Genomic DNA, 27,340 nt, shown 5'->3' with positions numbered 1-27,340 from the left:
GACATCGATCTCGCCCTCTCCTACTCTTTCCTTCGTCTCCATGCCTTCTAAAACCCTTCCGAGACCTTCATTCAGCCTTTCCATACATTCTTTAAGTGTTCCAGCCTCACTAGACATCGATCTCGCCTCTCCTTCTCTTTCCCTACCCTTCCCAGCCTCTCTCGATCCTCCCCACTCCTTCCCCAGTCTTTCAACACCTCTTCTTTGCCGTTCTGCCTCTCTCGACATCGATCTCGCCCTCTCCTTCTCTTTCCCTACCCTTCCCAGCCTCCCTCGTTCTTCCCCACTCCTTCCCCAGTCTTTCAACACCTCTTCTTTGCCGTTCTGCCTCTCTCGACATCGATCTCGTCCTCTCCTTCTCTTTCCCTACCCTTCCCAGCCTCCCTCGTTCTTCCCCACTCCTTCCTTAGTCTTTCAACACCTTCCCTTCGCCGTTCAGCCCCTCTCCCTCTTTCCTTCGCCTCTCCCAGCCGCCCTAAATGGACCTCGACACCCACTGCTTCGTTCTGGCAAGTCACCGTCCAGCAAAGACTCGTATATTTGGGAAACCCTTGATCTGTGGACCATTCGAGTTCGTTATGGAGAGTGAGTGTCTGGATGAGGATGTGGATGATGATGATGATGAGGAGGAGGAGGACCATAACAAACGAGAACAAGAACAACAACAACATCATTCTTCATCATCCTCCTCTTCCTTCCTCCTCCTCCTCCTCCTCCTCCTTCTTCTTCTTGTCAACTTTACATTCATTCCTTTCCTTCTTTCTATGTTTCTTCTTCTGCCTATTTCTTCTCCTCCTCCTCCTCCTCCTCCTCCTCCTTCTCTTCCTCCTTCTCCTTCTCTTCCCTCTCCTTCCCTTTCCTCTTCTTAAAAACGGAAAAAAGACGAAAAAAAGAGGAGATAAGAGAAACGAGAAGAGAAAAAGGAGAATAAGGAAAAAAACAAGAAAAATATATATAACCACCACCACCACCACCACCACCACCATCACCATCACCACCACCACCACCACCATCACCACCACCACCACTCCGGGAACTTAATATTTCTCTAACTTGTTTTAAGAGGAAACATTAAAAAAAAAAAAATTATATGTAAGAAGAGGAAAAAAAAGTGAATGAAATAATTATCTGAGTCAGCCAAGTGGAAGAAGGAGGAGGAGGAGGAGGAGGAGGAGAAAGGGAAGAGGAGGAGGACGCGAAAGTGTTTGACGTCATATTCTTAAACATTTCTTTCTTCTATTATTATCATTTGTCTTCATTGTCTTCGTTTTCTTCATCTTCGTCTTCTTTTTTTTTACGCTTATGGCACAGAGGAAGGAGCCCGATGCGTTTAATTAAGAATATGCCTTCATTCCACACTAACAATTTTGACCTGATTTCAACACGTGAGTTATTGTGTTCTTCGCTTGTTGGAGTGTTCAGGTGAGAGGACTTATCAATTACCTGCAAGATACCTTATTAGCACGTGTGAAACTCCCTCCCTTATGTGGCCAAAGTTAAAAGTGTATGAGGATTGTTAGGGGAGGGGTAGGGGGGAGTTACCTCTCTCTCTCTCTCTCTGTCTGTCTGTCTGTGTCTGTCTGTGTGTTCGTCTGTTTATGTCTCGCTCTTTCTATCTCTCTGACTCCTGATATTAATGACCTTTCCTTCTTTTCCTCCTCCTCCTCCTCCTTCTCCTCCTCCTCCTCCTCTTCTGTTTGTTTATGCTTCTTCTTCTTCTTCTTCTTCTCCTCCTCCTCCTTCTTCAGTTTCTTCTCCTTTTTCTTCCTGTCATTTTTACATTCTTTCCTTCTTTCTTCTTCTTCTTCCTCCTCCTCCTCCTCCTCCTCCTCCTTCTTCATCCCCTTCATCACCACCATCACCACCACCACCATCAAACAGAGAGACAGAGATAACGGTTTCATCACCATACGAGGCAACCATCATCCCTTCCTCCTCCTCCTCCTCCTCCTCCACCTAATCCCCTTCCTTCTTCACTCGATCCCCTTCATGCATATTCGAACCTATGTTTTAAGCGATCCAATCCCTTTCTCGCTCTCTCGCTGCTATGATACGGGTTGAGAGTCTATTCTTGCTATCCACAGTCTCTCTCTCTCTCTCTCTCTCTCTCTCTCTCTCTCTCTCATCGTTAGCCCAGATTCTTGCTTGCTTTTCTCTTTTTTCTTTCTTTCTTTCTTTCTTTCTTTCTTTTCTTTCTTCTTTTTCTCTTTCATTTTTTGTTTTTCTTTTGTTTTCATTTATTTTTTTCTTCTTTTCCTTTTTCTTTCCTTTTCTTTATTTTCCTTTTTTCTTTTCCTCTCCTTTCTTCTTTTTTTTTCATCTTCTTTACCTTTTTTTCTCTCTACTAGTTTTTCTTCTTTTTTCTCCTCCTCCTCCTCCTCCTCCACCTCCTTCTCCTCCTCTTCCTCTTCCACGCCCAATAAAGGGGAGGAACAATTATTTAGAATGCATTGAAACAGGCGGGGCGATGACCTTTGGGAGGGAGGGAATAGGTTAGGACTCCTAGGACAAGAGGAGGAGGAGGAGGAGGAGGAGGAGGAGGAGGAGGAAGAGGAAGAAAGATGCTATGGAAGGAAGAGGGAGGCTGGAGGCTTGGGAAACGGCCAAGAGGAGGAAGGGAAGGAAAGAGAAGGAGAGAGAGAGGAGGAGGAAGAGGAGGAGGAGAAGGAGGAAGGATATTAGAAGGAGAGAGAGATCAGTTTAGGAGTCCTAGGATACGTAGGATGCATAGGACTAAGGGGAGAAGGAGGGAAAAGGATGCTGAGCGAAGGATAGCGATCAGGTCAAGGAGAGAATGGAAAGGGAAGGGGGGAAGGGAAGGGACGAAGGAGATGGGAAGGGAAGGGGAGGAGAGAGAAAAGTGGGAAGGGGAAGGAAGTGAAGGATAGGGAGTGAATGAGAGAGGAAGGGAAGGGGAAGGAAAGGGAAGGAGAGAAAGGGGAAGGAAGGGAAGGGAATGAACGGGAAGGGAAGAGGAAGGATAGGGAATGAATGAAAGACGAAGAGAAGGGAAGGAAAGGAAGGAGAGAAAGGGGAAGGAAGGGAAGGGAATGGAAGGGAAGAGGAAGAATAGGGAGGGAATGAGAGACGTAGGGGAAGGAAGGGGAGGGAAGGGAGAGGAAGGGGAAGGAAGGGAAGAGGAAGCATAGGGAGTGAATAAGAAACGAAAGGAAGGAAGGGAATGAAAGGGAAAGGAAAGGAAGGGAAGGGAATGGAAGGGAAGAGAAAGAAAAGAAAGACGAAAGGAATAAGAAGGAAGGGAAGGGAAGGGAAGGGAGAGAAAGGGAAGAAGAGGAAGGGAAGGAGAGGAAGGAAGAAGGAAGAAGGAGAGAAGAAGGAGGAGGAAGAAGAAAAGGGAGAGAAGAGAAGGGGAGAGGAGTAAAGAGAGAGAGAGAGAGAGAGAGAGAGAGAGAGAGAGAGAGAGTAAGGGGGGAGGGAGGGAGCCGTGGATGAGTCAGTGAGCGAGTCTGCGGCGACCTGATACTCTGCGCTCCCCAACCGGCCACACGAGTCTGTTGATCGCTGGCTGCCCTTAACGACTTTAGTGACTCCCGTTAGTGCGTGCGTGCGTGCGTGTGTGTGTGTGTGTGTGTGTGAGGGAGGAAGGAGGAGGAGGAGGAGGGGAAGGAGGAGGAGGGTAAGATGAAAGAAAGTTAAATGGGAAGAGAAAAATTCGGAAAAAAAGAAGATAAATTGAGGATTGAGAAGAAGGAGGAGGAGGAGGAGGAGGAGGAAGAGGAGGAGGAGGATTTAAGATGGAAGAGAGTTAAATGAGAAGAGCAAAATTCGGAAAAAAGAAGATAAATTGAGGATGTAGAAGGAGGAGGAGGAGGAAGAGGAGGAGGAGGAGGAGGAGGAGGAGGAGGTGGAGGAAGAAGAAGAAGAAGAAGAGGAAGAGGAGGAGGAGGAAACAATAAACACATGAATCAAAACAAGCACATGAATCAAGACACACACACACACACACACACACACACACACACACACACACACACACACACACACACACACAGACACAGTTAATGAATAAATAAATAAAGAAAAAAAAAAGAAATATATTGGAAGGAGGAGGAGGAGGAGGAGGAGGAGGAGGAGGAGGAGGATAAGAGGAGACATAGGAGGACAGAGGAACGCAAAGGGCAAGAATCAAGGACAAGAAGAAGAAGGAGGAGGAGGAGGAGGAGGAGGAGGAGGAGAAGGAGGGTCAAACAAGGCATCTGGGTTCCTTCAAGACGCTATCAGAACCTCTTAAAGACAAGTGACACTGAGAAGCTTGTTGTAGTGACGTATAAGGACCCCCCCTCCCCCCTCTTTCCTCCCCCTTCCTTCCCTCCCCTTCTTTTCCTCCCCTCTCTCTTCCATTTCCATTTTTCCCTCCTTCTCTTTTCTCATCTGTGTCTTCTATACCTCTTTTCCTTCTCTCTCTCTCTTCCTCTCTCTTCCATTTTCCATATTTTCTCTCCTTCCCTTTTCTTTCCTTTCTCTTCTTTCTTCCTTTCTTTTTCTTCTCTTTCTTTCTTTCCTAACTTCCTTCTATCCTTTTCATTCATAGGCTTCCTTCCTTTCACTGTCCATGTCTATCTCTCTTCCTTCCTTCCTTCCTCCCTTCTTTCTCTTCTCTCTATATATCTCTCTTCTCCCTCTCATTCACTTTTTTCCCTTCTCTGTCTCTTCCTTTCCGCTACTCTCGACTATCAGAAACTACCACCAGGGTCATAAAACTACCCCTGGAAATGTCCCACAATTCCCCTATACTAAAGCCTTGTCAAATATGTGTGTGCTTGGGCGGACGAAGTGACCCAGTATGACCCAGCGGGCGGGATACAAGCATTGGGAATAGAGGTAAATAATGGGCCTTTGATGTATGTTAGCCGTGTGTCTTATAGCGTTGTGACAGGCGGTGTAGTGGAGGAGTTTTTATGCACACAGACAAGTTGGAAAATAAGAACATAAGAACGTAAGGAGTCTGCAAGAGGCCGGTTCCTTTTATCCTAACCCCACCTTACCTCACTATCCATGAATTTATCCAACCTTTTCTTGAATGTATCCATGGTATTGGCACCCACAACATGACTGTCAAGCCTGTTCCATTCATCCACCACTCTCTTTGTGAACCAATTCTTGCCTATGTCTTTGCTGAATCTGAATTTGTCTAACTGGAGACCATTGCTACGCGTCCTACCTGGCTCTTTTACTACCAGAACCTTATTGTTGTGAGAGCCAGGCGAGGGTTGGGAAGATTGGCAGCCAGGAGGGATATAGTGCAGAGGCAGAAAGGGATCATAGAAGAAATGTGAGTTAGTGTGTTTTTCCTCCGATAATGCAGAGGCAGAAAGGGATTTTGGAAGAGTTGTGAGTTAGTGTGTTTTTCCTCCGATAGTGCAGAGGCAGAAAGGGATTTTAGAATAAGAGTTGTGAGTTAGTGAGTTAGTGCGTTGTACCTCCGATTGTGCAGAGACAGAAAAGGATCATAGAGGAGTTGTGAGTTAGTGTGTTGTTGTGCTTAGACTCCTGTTTTTGTTCACCTAAAGAAAGAAAACAAAAAAGATGAATGTATAGCAAAGCTGAGTGTAGCAAAACGAAAACAAAAGGAGCCGGAGATAATGTTGAGAGAGAGGAATGAGAACAAAAACAAAACAAAATAGCATCGCAATGATTTAGTGTCCCGCCATCAAGTCGTAAATATGTTAGACTCTGAAACACGAGGAAAGGTTCAAGGCGTCGCAGCTGACAAATGGCGCGTCCGGGCAAGCTTCGACTAACACTGGCTGGTTTAGTTTTTCTTTTTTTCTTCTTTTCTTTAATCTTTTTTTTTCCTCTATGTCTCTTATACCTCTTTCCTCCTTTTCTTTTCTTTTATATATTTTTTTCTTTCTCTATCTATCTATCTATGTGTCTCTTATACTTCTTCCTTCCTTTCTTTCTTCTTCTCTTTCTTTCAAATCTTCCTTCTATCCTTTTCATTCCTATGCTTCCTTTCTTCCACTTTCCATGTCTATCTTTCTTCCTTCCTTCTTCTCTTTCTTTCTTTCCTATCTTCTTTTTCCTATCATTTTCATTCCTATGCGTCCTTTCTTTCACTTTCCATGTCTATCTCTCTTTCTTCCTTCTTTCCTTCCTTCATCTCTCTCTCTCTCTTCTCTCCTTCTTCCTCCCTTCCTCTCAGACGGTAAGACCAGTTTTGAGGGTGGGCGGGTGGGTGGGCGGGGGCGGGCGGGAGGGAGAGAGAGGAAGGGAGACCACGCCCACCCTATTTTTAGAAACACACACACACACACACACACACACACACTCAGCCGCTTCCAGAATCGAGGTCCAAGAAAGTCTGAGTTAGGGCAAGATAGATAGATAGATAGATAGATAGAGAGAGAGAGAGAGAGAGAGAGAGAGAGAGAGAGAGAGAGAGAGAGAGACCCCCTACCCCTTCTTCCAGCATCCACTCTCTCTTATCTTCCACTCTTCAAGGAGGAGGAGGAGGAGGAGGAGGATAAAGGAGATGGCTAAAGTCCCTTCCTTAATCATACCTCTATAGTCCTCCTCCTCCTCCTCCTCCTCCTCCTCCTCCTCCTCCTCCTGTTTGATATGCACGGGCAGGCCACGAGGCAGGTCAGGCAGGTCATTAGCCATATAAGGACCTGCCTGACCGTTTGTAGGACCTGCTAAGGAGGAGGAGGAGGAGGAGGAGGAGGAGGGAAGAAGAGAAGGTATGGGATGAAAAGAGCAAAAAAAAAAAAAAAGAGAATGATTCGGAAAAGGAGGAGGAGGAGGAGGAGGAGGAAGAGGAAGATCAAGAGGAAAAGGAAGAAAACGATGAAGAAGAAGAAACAAAATAGAGAAAAAAAGAGAAAGAAAGGAAGGAAGGAAGGAAGGAAGGAAGAAGAGAAGGAAGGAAGGAAGAACCACTATTTTTTTTTCTTCTTTTTTATTTCTTATTTCTCTTTCTTCTTTTCCTCTTATTTATATTTTATTTATTTATTTCTCCTTCTCTCTTTTCATCTCTTTTTTTTTTCTCTCCACTCCTAACCTTTTCTTCCTCCTAATCTTCCCTCCCTTCTAAGTCCACCTCCTCCTCCTCCTCCACCTCCACCTCTCACACTTCCACACATATCATTAATCTTCCACTCCTTCACCCTCCGTCTTTCTTATCCTCCCTCTCCCTTTCCTCCCTTCATCTCTCCCTTTCCACCCATACCTCCTCCCTCCCTCCCTCTCCCCTTCGTTCTGTACATTCTCCTTTCCGCAGTTTTCTTGGCCCTTCCTTCTCTTCCCTCTCCTTCAGTCTTTTTCTCATATCAAGTTTACTGCAAGAAGAGGAAGTGTGTTAGTGTTAGAGCAGAAGGTTCACGGATGGGGCTAAAAAGAGCTTATCAGTGGAGCCATAAGGTTGCAATCTCTACCGGTATCAACGCGCTGCTTAACGCCTTCACTAACTGGTATTTCCTTCCACAAGTACTCCGGAATTTATGAGACACATCTACTGTTTGTCGTCGGGGCATTAGCAGAAGAAATCTTAAGACCCACTACTGCGCTGATCAGATTTTTCATATGCTGATCAGATTTTCAGTCAACCCTAACTTCAGGTCCTTCGTTTAAGAGGAGCACCGGGGGCTAGCATGGGCCAGGCAAGAGTCATGCATCACGGCAGCACCACTATAAATAAAATTCGCCTGCGCCAATAACGTGCTAGGGCCGTCGAAGAGACTCCTCAAGACAGCCTACAGCCGCCACAGACAGCACAAAAAAAGACAAATCCTTCACACACACAAAAAAAAATATTGTATTGGCATCAGTTAGAATTTCACGCTGGTTTTTCAGTAGCGGGCTTTTTTTTATTATTGTTTCCTTTTTTTGTCCTTGAACTGTTTCCTCCACTGTAAAAAAACATAAAAAACATGGCCCAGTGATCAAGGTGGCCAGACTCTCCTGTTCCACGGCTCTGACCCACCCTATCTAATCCCCGAAGGCAATCCCCATCATTCCTCATTACCCTGCACACGGGCGCAAGCGGGGACGGGGAGTGCAGCCGTCCAGCGCGCTAAATCTCACTCAGGGAATAATATCTCAACGTCTTATCATCGCCGGAGCATCGCGTGGCCTTTTGCGGGACTCGACTCCGTGAACATTTTGGTTATCATAATTTAGTGAGCCCTGTTGCGTGTCCCTGCCCGTGCGTCCTGCTTCCCCGAGGCACCAAAAGGCATTGCAGGGCACGATAGGGGCTTGGGTGGCGCAGGGAAGGGATTGATAAGGCTGGGAGAGGGTTGATAAGGCTAGGGTAGGGTCTGGTTAGCTGGGGTTGGGTTCGTAAGGTTGAGGGTGATGTTGGTTGAGGTGGGTTTGGTAAGGCTGGGGAAGGGTTGAGGAGGTTAGGGGAGGCTTGAAAGGCTGGGGAAGGGTTGGGCAGGTTGGGGTTGAAATGAGTTGCCTGGGGTGGGTTTGGTAAGATTAGGGTATAAGGTTGTCAAAGTTGGGGTTGGGTTCGTATGGTTTGGGTTGACATGAGTTGACTGGGGTGGGTTTGGTGAGGGTGGGGAAGGGTTGGGGAGCCTGGGGTTGATTAGAGGTAGCTAGGGTAGGTTTGGCAAGACTGGGATGGGGTTTTCAAAGTTAGGGAAGGGTTGGCAAGGCTGGAGTGGGGTTTTCAAGGCTAGGGAAGGGTTGGAAGGGCTGAGGTTCGATTGGAAAGACTGGGGTTGACTAGGGATAGCTAAGGTTAGGTTTGGCAAGGCTATGGTAAGGTTACTAATGCAGGGGTTGGTTTGGAGAGACTAAGGAAGGGTTGGGTAGGCTTGGGTTAGTTGGGGTTGAGTAGGTTTGACTGGGTTGACAAGGGATAGCTAAGGGTAGGTTTAGTAAGGCTAAGGAAAGGATGACAAGGCTAGGATAGTGTTTTTTTCCCCTCGCCCTCCTTCTATCCTTCCTCCTCCTCTTCCTCTGGTTCTGGGGTTGAGGGTTCTTGAGGTTGTACTGCGGCCCGGGCACACACACAATGGGGTACTGTGCCCTCCTTGCTTCCATTGTTCCACGTTCGACTCGAGGCGGTAGAAAGCGAGGACTTGTTGCCGTGGCGAATGCGCTTTATACACGGCTGGTTTTAGAGGAGGAGGAGGAAGAGGAGGAGGAGGAGGAGGAGGAGAAAGTGGAAGATGACGAGGAGGCGGTACAGAATAACAACAAAAAACAAGCAAGATACAAGAAGAGAAGGAAGGAGTTGAAGAAGGAGGAGGAGGAAAAGGAATAGAAAAATAATGAGGGAGAGAAAAATAAAGGAAGGAGGGGAGAAGGAGAGCAGGGAGAGGAAGGAGGAGAGAGGGAATAAGGAGAAAGAGAAACAAGAACAATAAGGAAAATAAAATGAACGAGAGAAGGAAGGAGATGAAGAAGGAGGAGGAGGAAAAGGAAGAGAAAAATGAGAGAGAGAAGAATGAGGGAAAGAGGGAAGAAGGAGCAAGAGGAGGAGGAGGAGGAGGAGGAGGAGAAAGAGGAAGATGACGAGGAGGCGGTACAGAAAAACAACAAAAACAAGAATAATAAGCAAGATAAAAGGAAGAAGAGGGGGAAGGAGGACAAGGAAGAGAAAGAAAAGAAAGAGGGAAAGAAGGAGAGGAGGGAGAAAAGGGGGATAAGGGAAGGAGTAAGAGAAAGGGGAGACGGAAAGGGGAAGAGAAGGGGAGGAACAAGGGAAGAGGGGAGGACATGTATGGTACAAGAATCGGTACTGTAAACATGTGTGCCTTGGCTGGTCGATGCCTCCCGGGGCGTTACAACCATCCATAACGTTGCGAAAGCCCCCCTTCCCCCCCCCCCTCCCTCATCCATCAGCCTCCCGCCCCCCCTGCCGCCGCCCCCCGCAGTGACCATCAGAGGCGCTGCTGCAGGCCCCGGGGAAGCAATGCAGCAGACAAGGAATTTATACTGTTAACTTTTCTGTTTTTTTTTTCTCTTAACGGCATTTTTACTCTATTTTCGTTGTTTTTATTTTTGTTATTGTGTTTCAGTTTTTCTTCCTTTTTCTTCTGATTTTTCCTCCTTTCTTTATCTTGTTTTCTTTTCTTATTTTTCTTTTTTTTGTCCAAGTTTTCTTTCTTTTCTTCTCAATCTTCGTTCTTCTTTCACATTTTCTTTTTTTTTCCTTTCTTATTTCTTTTACCGTATCAAACACCGTCTTCCTCTTCCTCCTCCTCCTTCTCCCGCTCCTTCCTCTCCTTCCCTTTAGGCTCCGAGGTAGTGTAACAGGACATATCTTTTCGGAGGAGGAGGAGGAGAAGGAGGAGGAGGAGGAGGAGGAAGAGAAGGAGATGGAGGAGAAGGAGGAGGAGAATGAGGAGGAGGAAGAAGAGGAGGAGGTGGAGGAGAAGGAAAAAGAGGAGGAGGAGGTCTTCTGTATCATCTTAACAGGAAAAGCGGGTCACAGAATTAACAAAGAGAGCGAAGGAGAGAAAAAACGGAGTCGCTGCCGCCTTATATACAAAAAAACACCCTCGGAGGATACTCAATAACATTTATCTTCCGCCACACACACACTCGTAAAGGACACAGCGCTATAGACAGAGAAAGAGGGAGAGAAAAAAAGGTGCAGGCTAATGAATGACGTTGAATAATAATGAAGGAGTTAACAAATAGTGACAAATTCAGCGACGAGGCTTTTGGTCGGGAAAAAAATATGGACGAAAACCTTGAATTTGAATGTATTTTTTTGGTGGTGGTGGTGGTGGTGGTGGTTGTAGTAGTAGTAGTAGTAGTAGTAGTAGTTGTTGGTGTTAAAATCATAGATATATTTTCTTTTCTTTTTCTTTTGTTTATTTTCTTTCTATCGTTTCCAATTTCATCATTTTCTTCTTCTTTTTCTTCTTTTTCTTCTTCTTCTTCTTCTTCTTCTTCTTCTTCCTTTCCCTACATCCATCTTCTTATCTTCCTCTTCCTCTTCCTTCCTTTCCCTATTCCTCTTTTCATCTTCCCCTTCTCCCTTCCCTTGCCTTCCTTTTCCTTTCCTTCTCCTTTTATCTTCCTCCTCCTCCTTCTCTTCCTCTCCCTGTCCCTTCTTCTTCTTCCTCATCCTTTTCCTTTCCCTGACCTTCCTCTTCCTCCTCCTCTTCCTCCTCTTCCTATCCTTACTCTGCATAAGACACTCACCAACCTTTCCTCCTCCTCCTCCTCCTCCTCCTCCTCCTCCTCCTCCTCCTCCTCCTCCCTCTCCAGCCATAATCCGCTCATATAAGGTACAGGAGCGAGACACGTTCTCTACCTGGTTCCCGCTGACGGCCAGGTGTGTCAACCCTTAAGACAGGTATAAAATTTCACCTTTACGTTTAATTAAGTCCCTCCAACGTTACCTGCGCTATACCGACCCCCGTTTTCTTTCGCCATATGTATCTTTTCGGAGGAGGAGGAGGAGGAGGAGGAGGAGGAGGAGGTATTCTTTATCATCTTGACGGGAAAACCAACACACCGATGACCTCTTCTCCTCCTCCTCTTCTTCCTCTTCCTCCTCTTCTTCCTCCTCCTCCTCCTTTCTACACATTTATCATCATTTTCTTATCTTCTTTCTTCCACTTTCTTTCGTCCTAAATAATCTTCTTTCTCCTCTTCCCTCTTCCTCCTCCTCCTCCTCCTCCTCCTCCTCCTCCTCATATATGCAGAGTAGATGGCTAAGTCAAACATTTTTCTTCTTCCTTTTAGTACATTAAGAGGAGGAGGAGGAGGAGGAGGAGGAGGAGAAGGAGGAGGAGTGCGAGAAAGAAGGAGAAGAAGAAAGGAGAGAAGGAGGTAGAGAATAGAGAATAGGTGTAGAGAAGGAGGAGGAGGAGGAGGAGGAGGAGGAGGAGGAGGAGGGGGGGAGGGGGGCGAAGGATACCATGAGATCCTAACAAAAGGATTCCCTCCCACACCGCTGTTTTCCTTCCTTAAGAGGAGGAGGAGGAGGAGGAGGAGGAGGGGGGCGACATTTCACTATGCCCCCTTCCCCTCCTCCTTCTCCTCCTCCTCCTCCTGTTCTCTTTTCCTTCACTTCTTCTCCCTCCTCCTCCTCCTCCTCCTCCTCCTCTTCATAACCTCTCCTCCATCAGTCGTCACCCGCTCCTTCACCTCCATCACCACCACCACCACCACCACCACCATCCCCACCACCACCACCACAGTCATTCCTTTCTCACGTACTCTTGAAAGTGAAAAAAAAAGAAAAGAAACAAGAGAGAGTATTGGATAACATGATCCGTCCAAAGAGGAGGATTGGACCCGACTCGAACAGGTTCAGTAACTCGTATGAATATAACTGAGTTCATTAAAATTGTAAGATAGGAAAAAAAAGCAAGTAAGTAAGAAAGCAAGATAATTTGATGACGATTTTGAGAAGAGAGGGAAAAGAGGAGAGAGAGAGAGAGAAAGAAAGAGAGATAGATAGATAAAGAGAGAGAGAGGAAAAAAGGGTCTCTCTCTCTCTCTCTCTCTCTCTCTCTCTCTCTCTCTCTCTCTCTCTCCCTTCCCTTTATCTCCCTTCTTTCCTCCTTATCTCCCTCTCTTTCTCTCCATCTCCCTCATTTCCTCTCCCTTTCTCCCTCTCATCCTTCCTTTCCTCCCTTCAGCTTCTCTCTCTCCCTCCATCCCTTCCCTCCTTTCTCTCTTTCTCCCTCTCTCTCCCTATCTCTCTCTCTCTCTCTCTCTCTCTCTCTCTCCCCCGTGGTCGCCTCAAGGCCCCGGGTGAGTGATGGCGCGGGTTGCCTCATTAACGCTAATGGGGGGAGAGATTAAAGCAAGCACGACCTTAATGTGCTTCACAGACTCCCTCAAACTCCCTTCCTTCTCCCTGCTTTTCATCTCCCTTCCTTCTTCTTTCTCCCTTTTTCCATCTTGTCTCCCTTGCTTCATGTCTTTGCTTTCTTTCGCTTTCTCAGTTTGTTTTCTCTCCCTTCTTTTCTCCCTTTCATCTCCTATCTCCCTCTCTCCCTCTCTCTTCTCTCTCCCTTCTTTCTCTCTCCCTTCTTCCTCCATCTCCCTTGCTTCACTTTTTCCTTTCTTTCGCAGTCTCAATATTTCTCGTTTTCCTCCTTTTCTTTCTCCCTTATCTTCTTTTTTTCTCTCCCTCCCATCTCATTCTCCCTCCCTCCCTCTTCTCTCTCCCTCCTTCTTCCATCTCCCTTCCTTCACGTCTTTCCTCCTTTCATTCTCTTCCTCAATATGTCGCCTCTTCCTCCCTTTCTCTCTTCTTCTCTTTGATTATATATTCATCTCCCTTCTCCTCCTCCTTTTCCTCCAAATCCTTTTATTTATCCTCCTTTTCCTTCTCCTTAACTTTATCTTTCTTCCCATCCTCTCTATCGCTTTTTAACTTCCTCCTCCTCCTCCTCCTCTCTCTCTCTCTCTCTCTCTCTCTCTCTCTCTCTCTCTCTCTTACACAACGAGTGAACGAGTCTCAAACATGATTATTCCCTTTTCAATCAAGTGGTCGCGTTTCTATTAGTTCTCCTTCACGACGAATAAGGGAAAGACGGAGAGGCGGGCGAACATGATTTTGGGTGAAGTAACTTGACTGGTGGTGAGCCGGAGCCTGAACTGAATAGCCAAATGCCTCTGAGCACCGAATAGCCAAATGCCTCTGAGCACTGAATAGCCAAATGCCTCTGATCACTGAATAGCCAAATGCCTCTGATCACTGAATAGACAAATGCCTCTGAGCACTGAATAGCCAAATGCCTCTCAGCGTCGAATCACTGAATGTTCATATGGGTGGCTATTCTCAGAGGCTTCCACCCCCCACACCAACTACTCCCAAAGGCCGAGAAGGAGATCACTCGGGTTCTAATGAGTGGTTGCGTTGGTTCACGGTACAGACGAAGGGTCAATTTGCCACCGGGGTCATAACACTACCCCTGGAAATGCCCGCAACTCCTACGAAAGCCTTGTTAAATTTGTGTGTGTGCTTGGGAGATGAAATGTTTTAAGAATATGAATTTATACACATGCTCCTCCTCCTAATCCTCTTCTTCTTCCTCCTCTTCTTCTTCTTCCTTCTCCTCCTCTAACGTCTGCATAAGTCATCATCTCCCTCTCTCTCTCTCTCACACTCTTTTCCTTCTCCTCTCTTCCTCCTTCTCTTTCGATCCTATTCCTCTCCTCCTTCTCACCCTCTCTCTTCTCCTCCTCCTCCTCCTCCTCCTCCCTCACATTACATACAGAAGCGGTGATTTGAGCCCCTCTCTGCATACTGTAACTGACCCTTGCTACGGTACTATTTCTCTTCCTTCTTCCTTATCTTCCTCCTCCTCCTCCTCCTCCTCCTCCTCATGTAACAGACCGTACCTTGAGACTCGCAGTGGTAGTCAAATCCTCTCTTCTGCAAACCGCTTCCCCATCATTCAATCTCTTTCCTATCCTCTTCAAGCGCCTTAACCCAACCCTCTTCACCTTCAGCAGTAAGGAAGGGGCATAGATCAAGCGCCCGTCAGCACGCACGCCCACCAGCAGGATATAATAGCAGGTAGAGGCAGTAGGAGGAGCAGGAGGAGGAGGAGGAGGAGGTAGTGGTGGTCGGTAGCAAGATCCTAGACAGGTTGAGTATAGGTTTTGTGTTAGGGTGGAGATATATGAGTTTTAGTGATGGGAATGACCTTATGATGACCTTGGATGACCTGTCTCTCTCTCTCTCTCTCTCTCTCTCTCTCTCTCTCTCTCTCTCTCTCTCTCTCTCTCTCTCTCTCTCTTTCTTCATTTATTTCTATTTCCTTCATTTTTTCTTCCTTTCTTTTTTTTCCATTCTTCTCTCTCCCTTTCCTTCCCATCTCCCTTTCTTCCCTTCCTTCCTTCGTTTCCTTTCCTTTCCTTCATTCATTCTACCGTTTCTTCCTTCCCTCCCTACTTCTCTCCTCTTTCTCTCTCTCTCCTTCCTTTCCTCCATCCTTCCTTCCTTCCTTTTTTACTTTCCTTTCCTTTCCTTCCTTCATTCCATTCTCCTAACCTACCCCTCTCACTCTCTCCTTCCCTCCCTTCCCTCCCTTCCTCCCTCCCTCCATGACTCACGCTACGTCGACACTCTGTTAATGGAAACTCACACTGTTTACACGCTCCTCGTCCTCCTCCTCCTCCTCCTCTTCCTCCTCCTCCTCCTCCTCGTGAAGAAAAATGCTTGCAAGACTCTTAGGCGCCCCGATGCATATATTAAGTCAATGTTCCACTTATACGAAAGAAAGAAAAAAGAGAGAAAAATGAATAAAAAGAGAAGAAGAGGAGGAAAAAGTAAAGAGAAGAGGAAAAAGAAGTGAAAAAGAGAAAGGGGAAAAAAGAGAAGGAAAGATTAGAATATGGAAAAGAAGATTGAAGACGAAAAAATATATATAAAAAGAGAATACGGAAGAGAGAAGAGGAGAGAAAATAACAAGAGAAGAGGAAGAAAGAGAAGAAAAAATGTAAGGAGGAAAAAAAGGAAGAAAAAATATATAAATGTGAGGAAAAGGGAGAGAGAGGAAGAGGAAAAGAAGAGTATAGGAAAAAAAACAGTAAAAAAAGAGGAGAAAATAAAGAGAAGAGGAAAAATGAGAAGAGGGAAAAAAAGAGAGAAGGACAAATTAGAATAAAGAAAATAAGATTGAAGACGAAAAAATATATATAAAAAGAGAATACGGAAGAGAGAAGAGGAGAGCAAATAACAAGAGAAGAGGAAGAAAGAGAAGAAGAAAAAAAGTTAAGAGGAAAAATAAAGGAAGAAAAAATATATAAAATTAATACTCGTGTTTGTGTAATACTTTTCTGAGTCTCGAAATTCACACACCAAAAAAAAAATATATAGAAAAAAGAATAAACGGGTGAAATAAATGAATAAAATAAAATAGAAATAAAATAAAGAGAAAATAATACATTAAATAAATGAGTAATATGTAAATGAATGCAGGTGTATATATTTTCTTATCAATATTTTTTTGTCAGGTATTTTACGAGACGGAGAATATTCATTAGTCCCGGTTACACCTCTCTCTCTCTCTCTCTCTCTCTCTCTCTCTCTCTCTCTCTCTCTCTCTCTCTCAACGTGGGTTAACAAACTGAGTAGGTAAATAAGGTGCGAATGAGGTGCGAGCGAACACACACACACACACACACACACACACACACACACACACACACACACACACACACATACACGCGGCCCCCCCCCCTCACTCCCTTCCCTCTCCCCTCTCTTTCCATCCCCACACTCTCCCTATCCCTATCTTCCCCTTCCCCTCCCCTTCTTCCCCTCTCTCTCCCCATTGCTGCCCTCCCCCCATCCCTATCCTCCCCTATCCCTCCCCTCCCCCCTTCCTCCATCTCCCCCTCCCTCTCTCACGCCATTAAGGGAAGGGAAATAGTGTTAAGCTGCAAGAAAAAAACGCAGGTACGACAAGACAGGCATGCGCGTTTCTCCTCCTCCCCGTGTTTGGTGCGCTGAGAACACACGACCATCCCACTGACTCACTTACGTTACTTACTGACTGACTGGCGAACTGACCCGAAGGAAGAGAATGAAAAATAAAAGGTAGAAAAATTAAGAAAAGGGTTGAATCAAAAGAGCAATTCACACACATATGCATAAAACGAGAACACACGACCATCCCACTGACTCACTTGTATACTAACTGACTGACTGACTGACCCGAGGGAAAAGAATGAAAAAAAGAAGTAGAAAAATGAAGTAAAACTGACTCTACTTATACTAACTGACTGACTGACCCGAGGGAAAAGAATGAAAAAAAGAAGTAGAAAAATGAAGTAAAATGGGGAAATAAGGGTTGAATCAAAGAGCAATTCACACACATACATACGAATATAACAAGTAAAATATAACAAAAACCGAGGAGTAGACGATCATCACACTGAATCGCTAATAACAATGATAAAAGAGGTGGAAAAAGGCTTAATTAAGAGGACAAAAAAACGTTGAGATTATGAGCACAATCCACGCACAAAAAAAGAATAAAAAATAAGAGTGAAAATGAAGAAAACAAAAACAAAAAAGCGAAAAGAACAGGTAGGACATAATACAGCCCCCCCCCTCCCCCCCCCCACGCAGGTAAAAGGCACTTACAGCAATCCTACACTTAATAAATGAAGCTAATGAATATGTTAGTAATTACAGGTGATAACACAACAAATAGGGCTAACGCTTGACAACACTAATCATTATATATTTCAAACCTCATTTCCTCGCTCATGAAGACCCGCATATCCACCTTAATGACAGAGGTAATGAGGACTAATTAATTCACCTGATATTAAGCCCTTGTCGGTAATGGTGATTTTATGCGAGGTGAGGAAAGGTGAAGGCCGCAGATACGTGCTAATTAAGACTTATCCAGGTAAACTGAAGGTAAGGTTTGGGCACTCTGGATATCTATACTCTCTCTCTCTATCTATCTATTTTTATCCATTTATTTCTCTCTCTTTCTCTTTATATACTTCTTCCATTCTCCTTCTCTCTTCCTCCTCCTCCTCCTCCCTTAACCCTCTTCCAGTCCTCCTCCTCCTCCCTTCCTCCTTCTCTTTCTCCTCTCTTCCTCTTCTCTTCCGATCCTACTTCTCTCCCTCTTCCTCCTTCTCTTCCTCCTCTCTCCCTCTTCTCCTCTTCAGATCCTCTTCCTCAATCCCTCTCTCCTTCCTCCTTCTCTTCCTCTTCCTCTCTTTCTCTTCTTCCTCCTCTTCCAATCCTCTCCCTCACCCACTCACTCCTTCCTCCTTCTCTTCCTCCTCCTCTTCCGATCCTTCTCCTCTTTCCCTTCCTCCTTCTCTTCCTCTCCTCCACCGCCTCCTCAACCCCCTCACTCCTTCCCTCCTCCTCCTCTCTTCCTCTTCCTCCTCCTCCTTGCTCTCGAATTGTTCCCTTTGAAAAAAAAAAAAAATTAGGCCTAGGTAAAATTAAGTATCCGGATCACCTGAGGAACTAGAACGCCTCCTTCCACCTCGTCCAGGGCCAGGAAACACACTTATTAATTTTCTTCCTTTTTTGGTAGGCCTAGTCGTTTGTGGGGGCCATATCGGGGTCTGGATTGGGGATGGGAGGGGGTGGGGGGTCTCTCTCTCTCTCTCTCTCTCTCTCTCTCTCTCTCTCTCTCTCTCTCTCTCTCTCTCTCTCTCTCTCTCTCTCTCTCTCTCTCTACGTGTAAATGAGAACACAAACAATTAATGAGAGAGAGAGAGAGAGAAAGTCCAAGCAAGGTGAAGGCATTCGTAGCCAAGAAAAATAAAAATGTAAATAAATAAAAAAAAAAGTCTTAGGATCGTAAATCATAAAGACATTCAACCACTGTAAGGATATAATTATGTGTGTGTGTGTGTGTGTGTGTGTGTGTGTGTGTGTGTGTGTGTGTGTGTGTGTGTGTGTGTGTGTCAAGAGTGTTATGACCTCCTTTAGAACAAGAACGGAACACGTACACAACACGACGCGGACAAACAGCGACAAGACAGCGACAAATGACAGCGACAAGCACACGACCTGACAGCAACAACAACAACAACAACAACAAAAACAACAACAAAAACAATGAAAACAACAAACAAACAAAACATTTAAGTATCACAGAATGGCTCGCAAACTCTACACAGTCATCCGTCACTGCAACAACCTTCCTTCATAAATAATAAATATTGTGTGGAGGCGGTGGTTGAGTGGTCAGCGTGCGGGTGCGTCGTTTCGGGGGACCCAGTTTCGCGTCCCGCCCGCTGCCACAAGTCCCTATCAACCCAGACTCTAGATTCCCTCTCTAAAATGAGGGTCAGAGATGAGCTCCGGGGGGGCAGCATGAGCCGAGCGAGATGGCGCCACTATAAACACTTGCCTTTCATCTCCTCCGCGGGTACCAAATGACTGTCGGGCATCACTAGAGCGGGCAACCTCGTAATGAGCCAATAGGGTTTCCTTTGCCTGCATTTGACAGCGAGGGAGGGAGGGAGGGAGGGTAGAAGGGAGGAAAGAAGACAAGAAAGAAGAGAATGAGGAGAGAGAGAGAGAGAAAGGAAGGGAGACAGGGAGGAGGAAAAAGAGAAGAGAAAGAGAAAGGAAAACGAGGTAAAAAGGAGTAGGAGAAAGAGAAAGAGAAATAGGAGGAAAAGGTTGAGAAAAGCATAAATGTAGGCTCTCTTTCTCTCTCTCCATACCTCCTCCTCCTCCTCCTCCTCCTCCTCTTCCTCCTCCTGAAAGAGAAAGAGAGGAAAAGGAAAACGAGATAAAAAGGAGTAAGAGAAATGTAAAGAGAAATAGAAGGAAGAGGGTGAGAAAAGCATAAATGGAGGCTCTCTTTCTCTCTCTCCATACCTCCTCCTCCTCCTCCTCCTCCTCCTCTTCCCTTTGTCCCACGAGGAAGATATAAAGAATGACATAATTAACTTGACAAACAGAAGACAAGGTTGACGCTCGACACTCTCCTCTCCCTCCCTCCTTTCTCTCCCTTCCTTCCCTCCTTTAATCTCCCTCCACTTGCTCCCTTCCATTCTAAATATTCCTCCACCAACCTCTCCTGCTAGACTCCATACCTCTCCCTCCCTCCCTTCTCTCCCTTCCCTCCCTCCTTTAATCTCCCTTCCACTTGCTCCCTTCCATTCCAAATATTCCTCCACCAACCTCTCCTGGTGGACTCTATACCTCTCCCTCCCTCCCTTCTCTCCCTTCCCTCCCTCCTTTAATCTCCCTTCCACTTGCTCCCTTCCATTCCAAATATTCCTCCACCAACCTCTCCTGGTGGACTCTTTACCTTATTTGTTTTTAATCCTCCACTTCGCCTCCACCTCCTCCTCCTCCTCTTCCTCCTCCTCCTCATTGTCATTTACCTGGTTTTATGGGTCTTAATACCTGTAAATCCCTCCGCAGCATCTCCTTATTTCATCACCCGGCAGCAGCATCCTTAGTAATCTCCTTCCTCCTTCTCCTTCTCCTTCTTCTTCTCTTTCTTCTTTTATTTATTCTTCTTTATTTTCATTAACTTTTTTTTATCTCATTCCTCTCCAGTATCCATCCCTGGTAGTCCTTCTTCTCCTCCTCTTCCTTGCCTCTTCCTCCTCCTCCTCCTTCTGGTTATAATTTCTTATATTCATTCACTACGTTTTATCTCCCGTCTCTCCTCAGCATCTTCACTTGACAAGCCTCCTCCTTCTCCTCCTCTTCCTCTGTCTCATCTCCCAGCATCCTCCCTTGGTAATCTCCTCCTTCTCCTCTTCCTCTTCCTCTTCTTCTTCCTCCTCCTCCTTCTGTTTATATTTTCTTATTTTCATTCACTACGTTTTATCTCCCGTCTCTCCTCAGCATCCTCACTTGACAAGCCTCCTCCTCCTCCTCCTCCTCCTCTACCTCCTCCTCCTCCTGCCTCACCTCGCACACCTTCCTTAATCACGCAGGACAGGTAGAGGCGTCCCCAGGTAGCCAAGCCCCGCGGCCGCCCAACGGTGACCTTGCCTAACGATCCCCACTCTTATAGTCTGTCCCGGCAACAAGGAGGACAGGACATTGCTCAAGGTCCTGCCCTGTCCCTCGGCCCTTTGGGAAGTAAAAAGACAGACAGATAGATAGAAGGACAGATACAGGAGAAGGATAAAACACAGACACTCTTCTTTCTCTCCCTCTCTCTCTCTGTCCTTTCCACGCACATATATACACACACACACACACACACACACACACACACACACACACACACACACACACACACATACACGAGTTAGCCAAGCAATCTATTTCTTTCTCTCACACACACACATATACTCCCTTATACACACAAGCACACACACACACACCCTTCCAAACACAAACCCATCTCTCTCCTCTCTCCCTTCCCTCTCTCCCTTCCCCTCTCTCTCTCTTCCCTTCCTCTCTCTCTCCCTTCCCTCTCTCCATTCCGCTCTCTATCCTTTCCTTCTTCCCTTCCCCTCTCTCTCCTCCCTTCCTCCTTTCTCCTTCCCTTTCCTTCCCCTCCACACACACAACCTATCTCTCTTCCAAGCCTTCTCTCCCTCTCTCCCTTCCCCTTCCCTTCCCTTCCCCACCACACACAACCCTTCTCTCTTCCAAGCTCTCTCCTCTCCCTTCCCTTCCTCCCTTCCTCTCCACACACAACTCTTCTCTCTCCCAAGCTCTCTCCTTCTCTCCCTTCCCCTCCCTTTCCTCCCTCCCTCCACACGGGTTAGTCAGGCAAGCCACGTCGCTGTCCTCAAACCAGCTCCACATTTTAAGGCAAGATCCCGATTAACACTCAGCGACTCGCCTCTGATGGCTGTATATAGCGCGCGGCGGCCTCTCTTCGGCGACCCCAGGGTAACGCGTGCCCCGGGGAGCCGCCGGTATAGGTCTTGGCCAGCGTTCATCATCATTAACCCGTTTGCTACCTAAGGGGAGAGAAAGGGAAAGGGGGAGGAAAGTCGATGTTCCTGCCCCGCCCTCCTCCTCCTCCTCCTCCTCCTCCTAGATCGAGTTACAGATGATTTCTCTTTTTTCTTCTCTTTCTTTTCTCTCTTCGTTTCTTTGCCCTTGAGCTGTTTTCCTTTCCCGTAGAGAAATATAATATACTTAGTGCGACAAGATGGCATATTTGCACACCTCAACTATTTCCAAAGGCCAAACAGGAGATTAATTGCGTTTTCATGGGTGTTTTTTCACGTTCATGGTACAGAAGAAGGGTCAAACTACCACCAGGGTCATAAAACTACTCTTGGAAATGCCCACAACACCTATTTGAAAGCCTTATCAGACACAGGAGTTTTCAGGAGTGTTTTTCTCACGTTCATGATACAGAAGAAGGGTCACACTACCACCAGGGTCATAAAACTACCCCTGGAAATGCCCCAAACACCAATACGAAAGCCTTATCAGACACGAGTTTTCAGGAGTGCTTTTTTTAACGCTCATGATACAGAAGAAGGGTCACACTACCACCAGGGTCATAAAACTAATCCTGGAAATGCCCACAACACCAATACGAAAGCCTTATCAGACACAAGAGTTTTCAGGAGTGGTTTTCTCACATTCACGGTACAGAAGAAGGGTCGAACTACCACCAGGGCCATATAACCACCCCTTGGAAATGCCCACAATACCTATACGAAAGCCTTGCCAAATAGGTGTGGTTTGGCGCCCAGAAATGTTAAGAATACGGTGTTTTTTCACATTCAAGGTACAGAAGAAGGGTCGAACTACCACCAGGGTCATAAAGCTAGTTCTGGAAATGCCCCAAACACCTACACGAAAGCCTTGTCAAATAGGTATTCTTGGGCTCGAAATGTTTAAGAATACTCCCCTCAGACACGCTCGCCTCGTCTAGTGGGGTGACGCTGCACTTCCTTACGTTAACTAGCTTATCTTCACCCTATCGAGAGGACCAAATCGGGCTGGGGCGAGGCGGGGGAAGGTGAAGGAGGAGAAGGAGGAGGCAGGAGACGAGGAGACGAGGGTAAGATGACTGGAGACTTCGAGTGATTCCTTCTGCTTCTTCGGGTGTAGGAGGAACGTAGCGAAGGATAGGAGAAGGAGGAGGAGGAGGCAGGAGACGAGGAGACGAGGGTAAGATGACTGGAGACTTCGAGTGATTCCTTCTGCTTCCTCTTCTTCGGGTGTAGGAGGAACGTAGCGAAGGATAGGAGAAGGAGGAGGAGGAGGCAGGAGACGAGGAGACGAGGGTAAGATGACTGGAGACTTCGAGTGATTCCTTCTGCTTCTTCGGGTGTAGGAGGAACGTAGCGAAGGATAGGAAGGGAGGAACGGAGGTGAAGGAAACAAAGAAGGAAATCAAGGAGAGAAGTGAAGGAAAGAAGAAATAAAGGAAAGAAATGGATAATATTGATATGGAAGAAAGTAAAATAAAGGAAAGGAGAAATGGGATAATGCAGAGACGAGAAAGAGAAGAAATAAAGAAAAAAATAATGAAACCAAACAAAATAAAAAAATAAATAAACAGAAAAAAAGTAGAAAATGGAAAAAAAACAAGACCAGAAAACGAACGAAATAGAAGAAGAAGAAGAAGAAGAAGAAGAAGAAAAAGAAGAAGAAGCAGAAGACGAGAGAGAGAGAGAAGGTCGGGACGGGACGGAACGGAGAGAGGTAAAAGAAGAAGGGGAGGAAAAGGAGGAGGAGGAGGAGGAAGAGAAGAAGGAGTAAAGATGGGGTAGAGAGGAACTGATGATAGGGAGTTAAATGAAAAAAATAAGAAGAAAAAGAAGACGGGAGGGAAAAAAAGAAAAAAAGAAGAAAAAAGAAGAGGGGAAAGGCTAAACAGAACGATAATGGCCGATCACTATCAACGCCAAGAGAGGATGATGATGATGGTGATTAGATGATAGTGTATCGCTGTCGAGCCTTCCCCTATGGCGCGGCGGAGGAGGATAAGGCGATGGAGGAGGAGGAGGAGGAGGAGGAGGAGGATAGTAGTAGTGGAAGAGGTGGAATGGATTGGTGAGGAGTGGAAGAGGGATGTGATGTGGAGGAGGAAGAAGAGGAGGAGGAGGAGGAGGAAGAGGAGGAGGAGGAGGAGGAGAATTTACAAAGACAAATATCAAAACAAAACAAAAACAAACAATTAACTTTTTAATACACAAGAGAGAGAAATTTAAAGTATTAGATTAAGTTTCCTTTAAATTATATATGTACTACCTGTGTATCTATCTCTGTCTATCTATCTATCTATCTATCTATCTATCTATCTATCTATGTCTCCTTCTCTCCCTTCTCTCTCCTCCTCACTTTCCTCCTCCGTCTTCCTTCTCTTTTACCTCTTCCCTTCTCTTCTCCTCTATTCTCCCCTCATTTTTTCCTCCTCCTCCTCCTTCTCCCTTACCCCTGACCTCCCTCCCCCGCATCGCTCCCCTCTCTTTCTCTCTCCCTTCTCTCCCTTCTCTGTGACCCTGACTTACCTCCCTTCCCTTCCCCTCTCTCTCCTCCCTCTTCCTCCTCTTCCTCCTCTCAATCCTCCTCCCTGTCACTCCCTGTCCTCTTCAATCTCCCTGTACCCCTTCCCTCTTCACCTCCTCTTCTTCAGTCCCTCTTCCTCCTCCTCTCTCACCCCCCCTCCTGCCTGCATTGCTCCCCTCTTTCTCCTTTCTCTCCCTTCTCTGTGACCCTGACTTACCTCCCTTCCCTTCCCCTCTCCCTCTCTCCCTCCTCTCCCTCTCTCCCTGCTCCTCCCTATTTTTCTCCCTTGCGCTCCCTGTCTTAAACTCATGTTCTCCCTTGCCCTCTTTTTCCTCTCCCTGGCATCTCCCTTATCACTTATTCATCCTCCCTTCCCCTTTCTCTCTCTCTCTCTCTCTCTCTCTCTCTCTCTCTCTCTCTCTCTCTCTCTCTCTCTCTCTCTCTCTCTCTCTCTCTCTCTCTCTCTCTCTCTCTCTCTCTCTCTCTCTCCCTGATCCTTCTAATCCTTCTCCCTATCGCTCCCTCATGCCCTTCTTTGCCCTCTTTTTCCTCTCCCTGACATCTCCCTTATCCTTTATTCACCCTCTTCACCCTTCTTTATCTGCCCCTCCTTTCCGCCCCCCGCTCACCCGTCCCCCTCCCCCGCAGCGCCGCCGGCGGGGACCTACAGACGCTGCTGGACGAGGACTTGGTGCCCTACGAGCGTGACGTCATCAGCTTCACGCGACAGCTCCTGGAGGGACTGGTGTTGGTGCACGACCTCAGCCTGGTGCACCTGGACATCAAGGTGAGGGGGGGACAGGGGGAGGAGGGGAAGGGGGGAAGAGGGGTTGGGGGCGGGGGGTGAGAGGGAGGGGGCTAGCGATGGGTGTGTCCTGTTCATTGTACCCAATTCTACTTTTCTCTTTTTTTTTTTACTTTTTCCTTCCCTCTCATTTCCTTCTTCTTCTCTTTCGTTCCTTCCTATCTTTCTTTTCCCTTCCTTTTCCTTCCCTTCCTTTCCTACCCTTTTCTCTCTACCTTCTTTTCTCTTCTTTTCATTCCTTTTCCTTTCCTTTCCTTGCTTCCTTTCTCCTTCCCTTTCCTTCTTTTCCCTTTATTTTCCTTCTTTTCATTTCCTTTCTTTTCCTCTCCTCTCTTATCTCCCTCTTTCCTCCTCCTCTTTTTTTTCGTTCCTTCCCTTCCTCTCTCTATCTTTCCCTTCCCTTCCCTTCATAACCTCTCTCTCTCTCTCTCTCTCTCTCTCTCTCTCTCTCTCTCTCTCTCTCTCTCTCTCTCTCTCTCTCTCTCTCTCTCTCTCTCTCTCTCGGGTGGCTCTCAGCTATGGCCGACAACCGTGTCATTCAAATTTCTCACCTGCCCAAGAAATTACCTTTTAAGGGGAGAATTAATTACCCTTAACACCTACGGCTTACCCTTTCCCTTTCCCTTACCCTCTGGACAGGTGTTACGCCCTTGCCCATTACCTTAGTCTTGCCCATTACCTTAGTCTGAGGGAATAGGCTTAAGGGATTTTTTTTATTATCATTTTTATTTTCTGCTTAATTTTCTGTTTTATTTTGTTTTTATCTATATTTTTCTACCTTTTTTTTTGTTTGTTTGTTTTGAGAGAGGGAGAGAGAGAGAACCGAGCGTCTGAACTTTCATCTCCAGCAAGTAAGGGCGTAGGAAGAGGAGGAGGAGGAGGAGGGAGGGAAGGAGGAGGGCGCGGCGCCGAACACACAGCCTCCCACGCCTTCTGCAGTCGTGTGTGGTGTAAGGCTTAGCAACAGGAGGCGTGTGCATTTCACCACGGCCTGATAACGGGCTGGACTCGTCACCGCCAGCAAGTACCTCTCGATTACAGCAAGGCTCATTAGTCGGTCTCTGGGTACTGGCGGGACCTAGGTTGGTATTGTTAAACGCTTCCACCTCCCACATCAACTACTTCCAAAGGCCAAAAAGTGGATCAACCGAATTTTAACGACAGTGTTTTTAGGTTCATGGTCCAGAAGAAGGATCAGTCTACCACAAGGGTCATAAAACTACTCAAGAAAATGACCCAAACTCTCATGAAAGCCTCGTCAAATATGTGAGATTTGGCACAAGAATGTTTGAAAATATGGCCCCTAAGCACCACACACCCCGTCCCGCTTAATCAAGGGGGGACAGTAACCACTCTTGTCAGCGGAAAAAAACTCTGGCCTCAGCGGGGCTCGAACCTCAGCCTGCCACGCCGCGAAGTCTGGCAGTGCAGCGCTTTAACCGACTGAGCTATTAGAGCGTTTTGTGTGTGTGTGTGTGTGTGTGTGTGTGTGTGTGTGTGTGTGTGTAATAATAATGATAATAATAAACGGTATATTCTCCTCCTCCTCCTCCTCCTCCTCCTCCTCCCAGCATCCCTCATCTCTGTCTTCGTCATCCTCCCTTATCCTCTCTCCTCCTCCTCCTCCTCCCAGCATCCCTCATCTCTGTCTTCGTCATCCTCCTTATCCTCTCTCCTCCTCCTCCTCCTCCTCCTGCTCCTCCCCAGCCTTCCTCAGCCGTGTTTATGCCTCAATAAAATCACTTCGACAAACAGACGGATAAAGACGAACAAAACAACCCCGCCCAGTAGGTGTGTGTGTGAGGGGGGGGGAGGAGGAGGAGGAGGAGGGGGAGGAGGGGAAAGTGAGGAAGGAGGGAAGGAAGAAGATGAGAGAGAGAGAGAGAGAGAGAGAGAGAGAGAGAGAGAGGATGAAGTAGATAAAATAAATAAACAGATAGATAAATAGAAAAAAAAAAGAAATTCATCACCACCACCACCATCACCACCACCATCACCACCACCACCACCACCACCACAGTTACCACATCGTCCCATTACACTATACCACGTCCTTCACCTCCTCCTCCTCCTCCTCCTCCTCTTCCTCCTCCTCCTCCTCCTTACTGGGTTGGCAATTAGCGTGGGAGTTTGTGTGTCACTCCCACTAACACTTAAAACTCCTCCTCCTCCTCCTCCTCCTCCTCCTCCTCCTCCTCTTCCTCCTCCTCCTCTTCCTCCTCCTCCTCCTCCTCCTCTTCCCTTCACCTCCATATTCCAGTCCCGTTCAACCCAGACAGACAGACTAACTCCACCCCTCCTCCTCCTCCTCCTCCTCCTCCTCCTCCTCTTCCCCTTCTTCTTCCCCTCACTTTCTCTCTCGTCCAGACAGGGAGGGAACTGCGTCTTATTATTTCTCTCTCTCTCTCTCTCTCTCTCTCTCTCTCTCTCTCTCTCTCTCTCTCTCTCTCTCTCTCTCTGTATTTATAAGGAAAAAAACAAGATAACCAGTGAGAGAGAGAGAGAGAGAATGTACAATAGATAAGCTGTCCGTCTATCTGTCTACGTGTCTGTCAGTTTGTTTACTCTCTCTCTCTCTCTCTCTCTCTCTCTCTCTCTCTCTCTCTCTCTCTCTCTCTCTCAGTAACACAACCAGACCCCGGGAACAAAAATCAGTGTTCCAATTGTTAACTTGTATAATGAATGCC

General features: G+C 46.6%; 1 protein-coding gene across 1 annotated transcript in view; it reads left to right on the top strand.

The window, feature by feature from the left end:
* The window catches only part of LOC126999552 (striated muscle-specific serine/threonine-protein kinase-like), a 119,141-nt gene that overhangs the window by 53,916 nt on the left and 37,885 nt on the right, over positions 1 to 27,340 (top strand). The window contains exon 3 of the mRNA XM_050862293.1: positions 24,497 to 24,635. Coding sequence (XP_050718250.1) covers positions 24,497 to 24,635 — 139 coding nt within the window. The remainder of the gene's footprint in view (positions 1 to 24,496; positions 24,636 to 27,340) is intronic.

Source organism: Eriocheir sinensis, chromosome 16, assembly GCF_024679095.1.
Source record: "Eriocheir sinensis breed Jianghai 21 chromosome 16, ASM2467909v1, whole genome shotgun sequence".
Lineage (NCBI taxonomy): Eukaryota > Metazoa > Arthropoda > Malacostraca > Decapoda > Varunidae > Eriocheir > Eriocheir sinensis.
This window is presented reverse-complemented; position numbering and strand designations above follow the sequence as displayed.